Source organism: Engraulis encrasicolus, chromosome 4 (genome assembly GCF_034702125.1).
Source record: "Engraulis encrasicolus isolate BLACKSEA-1 chromosome 4, IST_EnEncr_1.0, whole genome shotgun sequence".
Taxonomy (NCBI): Eukaryota; Metazoa; Chordata; class Actinopteri; order Clupeiformes; family Engraulidae; genus Engraulis; species Engraulis encrasicolus.
In genome coordinates this window covers 53,931,186-53,939,357 of record NC_085860.1, presented here as the reverse complement: position 1 = coordinate 53,939,357, position 8,172 = coordinate 53,931,186, and the positions used below count along the sequence as shown (strand labels likewise).

The window sequence follows — 8,172 nt, the reverse complement described above, 5'->3', positions numbered from 1 at the left end:
CATATGACCAAAATAAGAAAAAAAAAGAGTATGGCTCATGGTTTCAGAACTATTTAAAACTACTATTCCTTTCGTGTTCTGCTTGGTGAGAGAGGCTTGGTTAAGGATTAGTATCCACTGGGACTCATATGACGATGTCTACATCCTCAAAGTCCCCAGAAAGACACGAGAGAGAGAGAGCGCAGAGACAGAAGACATGTTACAAATTGAACAGAATGGATAGACAGCAACAGCAGCAGGATTTTCATCTTTACAAGCAAGTTTAGCGTGTCCACCAGGGTTAGCTTGGCCTCCCCCGAGGCCAGAGTCGTTTAAAGACAGCGGTGGACGGACCGAGAGAGATCAATCTGGGTTCAAGTTTCTTATTTAGTTAGCAGTGCGACCATTCTCTTGTCAATCAATTATTCTTTTTTCCTTTTATATCAGCCAATCACAGTGACTCATGTATAACTGCAAGGCGTTCTATGTGCTTAACGGGCCAATGGGAGACCTGCTTGCAAAACAACATGGATGGTGATGAATGATCACGGGTTGTGGATGTGGTCTTTCTTGAACATGCACATAAAAGCTCCAGCAGCATTGGGGTAAGGGGACAGGAGGTGGAGGGGGGCCAGCAAACTTGGGTGGACAGGTGAGGGGGGGGAGGGTCAGGATGCTTTTTATCATTGCCACCATATTAATGTGTAGCTCTGGGCAACCCACTCAAAGATGCTCAGTGATTGGGGAGGGGATCTGAGGTTAAGTAATGCTAGAAGATATTCATCTCACCCTTTCATTCATTCATTTGTTCTTTCTTTCTTTCTTTTCTCATGTTTTACCCCCTCTGACCCCATCATTCATCCATATTATTTTGTCTACCCATCCCCCCCCCCCCCTCTCTCTCTCCCACCTCCCATCGCCCCCCACCCCTCGCTACCACCCCCCCACCCCGTGCTGCTCCTGATGCCGCTTGTTCCTGTCGTGTGCGTGGTGGCTTGCTGTTTTCGGGGTGTCTGCATCTTAGTTCTCGCCCAGTTTTAGTCGGGCGAACTCGTTGGCCAGCTTGAGGGCCTCCTCCATGCAGTGGACGTTGCGGCCGGTGGCCTGGGCAGAGACGTCCTTGCCACCCCCCTTGCCGTCCAGCAGGGGGCAGACTTCCTGCACCCACTCGTTGGCCTTTAGACCCTGCTTGGCCACCTCCTGGAAAAACAGACACAAGACAGACAGATGTCAGATTATAGTCAAAATAAATAAATAAATACAATATTGAAAAAATTCACAGTATATTACACTTAACTGACGCCTTTATCCAAAGCGACTAGGTTATTTTGAGTACAGGGTATTGGTTACAGTCCTTGGAGCAGTGTGGGGTTAAGTCCCTTGCTCAAGGAGACCTCAGCCATGGACTGAGATAGGAAGACTGGAGGGGTGGGATTCGATCCAAACACCCTCTGATCTAAAGCCCACCTCCTTAACCACCAGGGCACAGCTACACATTGCAGAGGCAAAGAAGTCATCCAGTTGCTTCATAGATGGCTAGAAACATACACAGCCAAAACTGACACCACGCAGCAACATGCCAGCACTATACGGCCTGTGGATACAAATGGTATGTGTGGAACTTTTCTTGAGATAGAGTGATTCAAGAGCTTGTTTTATATCTAAGGAAAGAGACAAGAGGACGAAAAAAGGGGATCACTGGCAGGAGAAGAGAGGGGGCGTGGGCCACGGACAGAAAACTGATGTCAAAAACTTGGTTTCTGTCATCACTTCTCTAGTCCTAGAAGACTTGAGAAGACAGAGTTCTAGAAGTATCTCTTGTAGAGACTGTAGTGTAGTGTTTCTCAACGGGGGCGGAACCACCCCCGCAGGGGGCGTTGGAGAGCTCTAGGAGGGCGTTGAGAAGGACACTGCTGAGACGGGGCGGTGCTTAGTTGCCATTGGGGGGCATTAGTCCGTTTCAGGGGGCGTTGCCAGACTTGTGATGGGGTCAAGAGGGCGTTGTGAGGCTTCTTATGAGGCCAAGGGGGCATTTCTTCAAAAAAGGTTGAGAACCACTGCTGTAGTGCTTTGTTGTCTCCACCCAACACCAACCCCAACCCTACCCTGGCAGCACGGTGTGCAACAGACACAGCGCCCCATGACTGATCTCTGAGGAACACCGTGTTCCTGTGGGGAGCACAGCTAGCTAGCTCAAGACATTGAAGTGTGATCAAAGCAGGGATATAAGGTGAACCCCTGCCCTCAGATCTGAAGCCTCTTCCATCTCCACATCGTCTTACACGGGGCTTTGAGGAGCTGTTGCAACAACAGACCTGTCCTGTCCTAATGCTGTCTAGTACTGTAATCCTCAACTACAGTTTCCACCTTCCTCAAGTCATCCTTCTGCTGATTCAGACTATTTACAAAGGTCCCCTGTGTTACGTTTTGAGGTGTGGTCCCCTGTGTTAAGTTTTGAGGTGTTTTATCACTCTGTGAGCAGACGGAACGTCTTCTGATTGACTGAGCTGGTGTCCATTATTCCACGAGAATTTTACACCTATGAAGTCATGCATGTGTGCGTGCGTCTTAAGTTAGTCACGCATAGAACGTCAGCATTCCAAAAGAAGATTGTACAAGCATGCGCGACTGAATTACGCACGCACGCACGACTTCATAGGCGACAGAGACGTGTTTAAGTTGGTCACTGGATTCTGGTGCAGTTGGCAAACATCAGCGACCGCCATCCCATAGCCTTCTGAAGACAGTCTAACAAATGTAGCCTCTCTTTTAATAGCTGTTGTTCATACATGGAAGATAGTTTCAAAAGGAAGATAAGTGGGATAAGGGTCCCCACCTTTTCCCACCAAGACAGCAAGGCTACAAGCCAATGTCCTGCAGCAAGATCACCTGTGCGGCTCGCCAAAATGTTGCAACTTTAAATTTCAGTCATTTGGCATAGTCTATTTAATCACGAACTACCGCAGAATCAAAGGAATGTTGACAGAAAATCTAGCGAAGTGACCTGCCTGTAGTGCAACATTGCTGCTTAAAAAGGTAAGAAGTGGTACCCATAGCAACAAACGATGCACAGTAGTTAGTCTTAGATCAACAAATTAATAAAATATTATTAAAGTGCTGGCAACCAAGTGATAAGCGGAATAACCGCCTTTGAGCCGTACCGATATCAGGGCAAGTAATGGACGAGGCGGAAGCATTCTCTGCCATCGGGCTGTTAGAAGACAGAACGCTTCTGCCTCGTCCATCATTTCCCTTGATATCGGGAGGGACATCTCCTCGGCCCTTATTCCTTACTCATCACACGTGTGACGCAGGGCAATGTAAATGAAGACTACTGACGAGGTGATGCTGGGATTGGAGAAGACTGTACAGGAAGGGATAGGCTAGGAAGGAATGCTCAACATCTAGAAGTGAAAAATGAAAAAAGGTTGCACCATGCATAGGTTTCTTTATTACACATGTGCGTAATTAAGAAACCTATGCATGGTGCGACCTTTTTTCATTTTTCAGTTTTACAATATTTTGGTCAGCACCCTTAAAAGGAAGAAAAAAAACTGTTGGGTGACGCCTGCTCCAACCCTTATGAACTTCAACATCTAGGAGAAAATGAAACCTTGGGAGTGAGTGAATAAACCATCAAATTTTCAAGGTACAAAGAAAATTCCCTCTTGATTATACTCATCTATTTATTTATGTAACGTGACAATATATTTAGGAGACATAAGCATTCAGAGTGTGGTTTTCTCTACTTCTAAGTGAACTGGCGCAGGTAACATTACCAGTTGTGAGTGACTTTTAAACAGATTAAATGGCTTTGTGGTGTTTGAGAACTGAAACAGCCACACATTTGGACCCTGCTCATACAAACTATCTGGAGGAGTGCAGCTCTTGTCAAGAGGTGTTATGTTCTACACGCAGTGCTGAAGTGCCGTGCCCCGCAGCGCTATTAAAACTGCATGCAGCCCTCTTACTACTTCAATGCAGACGGTAAGGCTACAAGGAATAGAAACTTTGAATAATGCAATGGGTCTCTCAACCATTTCTTTGAGCTACTTCTACAGTCATTTTCTACTGAAAACTCAGTTTTGAATAAATATGTGCGAGCAGGCATTTTGTTTTCAACATACGTTAGAGAACATCTAGATCTGGGTCCAGTGGGGGCTGTGTGGGTGATTAGTGTGTAGTATGGCACATTGTAGTGGGCTGGATGGGATAGTTTGCATTACTTTTTAAAATTACATTACATTACACTTAACTGATGTTTTTATCCACAGCAACTTAGTTCTTATTACAGGACATTGGTTACAGTCCCTGGAGCAATGTGGGGTTAGGTACCTTGCGCAAGGGCACTTCAGCCATTGTGTTAGGGAGTGGAACACGGTGGGATTCTAATGCACCCTCACAGAATTTCTGGTTAGGCTGCTAGCGCTTCTAAACAATCTAGCAGTAGCAACCGGGGAATTTGATCAAATAATAATGTAAGTGTAAAATGTAACTGCAGAGAATAATGTGGATGGTCTGGGCTAGCCGGGCTCCGCCCTACTGGTGACGCAACGCCTTCGGCTCAGCTACACACAGTAGGGCCAGGAGCTTGTTCAAGTAGAATCTGATCCCGCTAGTACAGCGGGAACTCCACCCACTTTGTCTGGAACCACTCAACTGAGCATTTCCAACCGTCCTGGGTAGAGGCGTGTTCAAGGCAGTGACGTGGTTTAAGCAAAGACGTTCCATTGGGACTAAGAAATGTTTGGTTTAAACTTCGGCACAGCACTCAACCAGTAGCAAGCCGAGGGAGACAGGTTAAGCAGGCCATGGAAACAAAGTTCTTCCTGTATGGAAACACTAATCGTTATAGTCCTGGTCAGACCAGAATCGCGGGACGTGATCTGAAGTCTATGAAAATCAGGCAAGGTCGGGGCTGCCAGGCTAGCACTAGCAGTACAGCATTAGCCAGGCCACACCCTCCTAGTGATGCAACACCTTCGGCGTTGCTTCTAGTCAGGCCAAGACCCATGTAAATATTGTTTCTGATCTCCCGAAAAAATGGGAACTCCACCCACTTTGTAGGACACCAGTCAACCAGTAGCAAACCAAAGGAGGCAGGTCAACCATGCCATTTGGAAAACATTAATTGTTATGGTCTTGGTCAGAGCAAGTCTCGAAGAGATTTGAAAGTCGATGCTAATCAGGCTGGTTCAGCATACCTGTGGTACTTGGCAGAGGCAGATGATCTTGCCGGCGTCGAAGTCTGCAGTGAAGAGCATGGCTGCGGTCTGAGGAGAACTGCTCTTCAGGAGTTTCAGAGACTCATTCAGGGCCTACAGGAGGATACATGACGTACAGTTACACAGCCATAAATATTACACAGGAAATGTGACATACGTCGATAACAGCAACATTATTAAATCCTTGGAGACTTCAGAGAATGATTCGAAACCTAGAGGAGCAGGAGGACCACAGATGATATACCGTGACAGACATAGATATGACATGAATTGCATTACATAAATACTGCATAAGATGTGTCATTCTATTATGTAAATAAAATTAAGCTAAACGGTCATTAGCACATTTAAGAACACATGTTTTCTGAACGTGTTAGTCATCGTCTTCAGCAAGCGTTTTGTTGCCATGAGGACCTGATATCCAACAGAGGCGTTCCTTTGTATGTGGACGCAATAATTGTCATACTCAGAAAGAAATTGCTTCATTCTCGTGTAGCCGTAGCATATATAAAAGCTTTAAAAATTCACAAGAACAGAGACGGCCAAAAGAAAATCAAAATAAAAACATGAGCATCATGTGGTGAGTATGTGTGTACGGACCTTGGCGGAGGCTCCACTCTCCATCTCCATGATGAGTAGGGGCTGGTTAGGACTGCTCTCTATCACCTCTTTTGTCTTCTCCAGCACCTGCAGAGAACAGCAAGGAGGTTTTATGACTGGTCCTTAAATTATTATTTTTTTTAAAATAATAAAATAAATAAAAAACGGGAGGGGGAAAAAGGTTAAGTGTAACTATTTATTGCCGTAATAGAGCATTTTCATAGCTCAATAAGTAAATAAGCAAAGAAAAGCAAAGTAAATAAGAAAATAAATAAGCCCAAAGACTGTTCCAAATAGCCCTCTTCCCCACTGGCCAACATAAGAGAGGTCTAAAGAGGATTCGAGTCCCACTCCCCCTCTTCTGAACGTGGTCCTTGCAGGCTAACATTAGGCAGGCCTAATTTCTACTCACCCTCTTCTGAACGCAAATAAGAAAATATTAAGCCTAAACACGCCTTTAAAAGGGACACTGTGTGAGATTTTTAGTTGTTTATTTCCAGAATTCATGCTGCCCATTCACTAATGTTACCTTTTTCATTAATACTACTATTAATACACCACCAAATTCTAAGTATTCATTATGACTGGGAAAATTGCACTTTTCATACATGAAAAGGGGTATCTTCTCCATGGTCCGCCATTTTGAATTTCCAAAAATAGCCATTTTTAGCTGCAAAAATGACTACTTGGACCATACTAGAAAATATTTGTTTATTACTTAAAAAACTTTCATGTAAAGATCAAATGTCGCAATTGGCAGCCCAGTTTCAATGAGCAGCATAGTTGCAGTACCCTTTTTGACCATTTCCTGCACAGTGTCCCTTTAAACACCACTCACTGGCTAACATTAGAGAGGTCTAAAGAGTATATCTACTCACCCTCTTCTGGACGTCGGCCTTGCTGGCGCGGTCCAGATCGTCCATGATCTTCTTCAGCCCCTTCAGACTCTCCCTCATCTCATCCTTCTGCCACTGAGAGATCACCGCAGTACCCAGAGACTAAAGCAGGGGGGGGCACAGAGAGAGAGAGAGAGAGAGAGAGAGAGAGAGAGAGAAATGATTTACTATTAAGATGAGAGAATTGGTATTGTATTACTACAACTCAAGTGTATTTTATCAATTACTTTAATCTCATTTTTAAAGATCTTTTGTCTTTTTTGACTTTCATCTCATTTTTATCTAACATTTGAAATATACAATACAATAGTGTATCTAAATCAACAACCCTGTCATTTGAGCTACTTTTAAACGTTACGTCTGGGCAGTGATGAGTCTCACTCTCATTCTGACTCGCACACTCTCTCTCTCTCACACACTCTCACACACACACACACACACCCACCTCTGTAATGTCGGCGATTTCCTTCTGCACGTCCTTGTTGGGTACCGTCTGAGCCTTCACCTTCTCTGACATGGCGGACAAACTCTGCCTCAGGGCGTCTGCTTTCCTCTGGGCCTGTCACACACACACACACAAAAAGCCAAAGTCAGTCAAGTGTTAGCAAAACGTTTCCCCCCCAAATGGCAGTAGAGCAGTGGTTCTCAACTGGTGGGTCGCGACCCAAAAGTGGGTCGCGGAGGGGTCATGGGTGGGTCGCAGAGTCATGGTGTAAAAAAAAAATCATAATTCATTGATTCGCTTAAAAAACAAAGAAAACATCCAACTTTCCCTGCAACAATTTACAACTTTTATTTTGATAGGCGATTGAACTTGTGTCATCTGTCGTCATAGATAAAATCAGAATCTTTACGCGCGATAGTAGTGTGCAACCAGTCATTCGAGTATCGCTAAAAAAAATTGGGTCGCGACTAAATGAGATTGGAAAATGGTGGGTCCCAAGACTGTTCCAGTTGAGAACCACTGCAGTAGAGTAAACTAGTAGAGCAGTGTAGAACTAGCCTCGCGCGCCATCCTACGTACTTCCGCCGAGACACTTTGCTCCGCACTACGTCTGGTACCTGTCCTCTGTGGAGCGATGTTGACCGGTAGAATTTGCGCCGATGTTCTGACAAACGGTCCTACATTGTAATTTTATCCTACGGTAGGATGTTCTGTCAGACATGTCGAAGTTTAATAAACGGTCCTACATCGCCATAGATGGACGTCAGACATGTTTGTTCAACAACTTATAAGTTAAATCCTGATTTTTCAGAAAATGTTGCTTCCTGCAATCGCATCAGATCAAACAAAGTCCGGACCATGAATACGAAATGGAAATGGTAGTATTATGGGATGGTCAGGACCAGGCTAGTGTAGAACACCATTACATTATTAATCCCGATACACTCAGGGTACATTCCTTTCGGTATCTGGCAGAACCTTAAAAAAACAGGATTCGGTACATCCGTAGTATTCACATTGCACAAAA

At 44.8% G+C, this 8,172-nt stretch overlaps 1 protein-coding gene across 5 annotated transcripts in view; it reads right to left on the bottom strand.

Moving 5' to 3' along the window:
* Window positions 1-924: 924 nt before the first annotated feature.
* The window catches only part of aars1 (alanyl-tRNA synthetase 1), a 32,948-nt gene continuing 25,700 nt past the window's right edge, over window positions 925-8,172 (bottom strand). For all 5 annotated transcript variants that reach the window (XM_063197712.1, XM_063197710.1, XM_063197711.1 and 2 more), the window contains 5 exons: window positions 7,146-7,259; window positions 6,683-6,802; window positions 5,805-5,891; window positions 5,184-5,297; window positions 925-1,179 (listed from right to left, as the gene is read on the bottom strand). In XM_063197712.1, coding sequence (XP_063053782.1) covers window positions 1,000-1,179; window positions 5,184-5,297; window positions 5,805-5,891; window positions 6,683-6,802; window positions 7,146-7,259 — 615 coding nt within the window. In that variant the 3' untranslated portion in view covers window positions 925-999. The remainder of the gene's footprint in view (window positions 1,180-5,183; window positions 5,298-5,804; window positions 5,892-6,682; window positions 6,803-7,145; window positions 7,260-8,172) is intronic.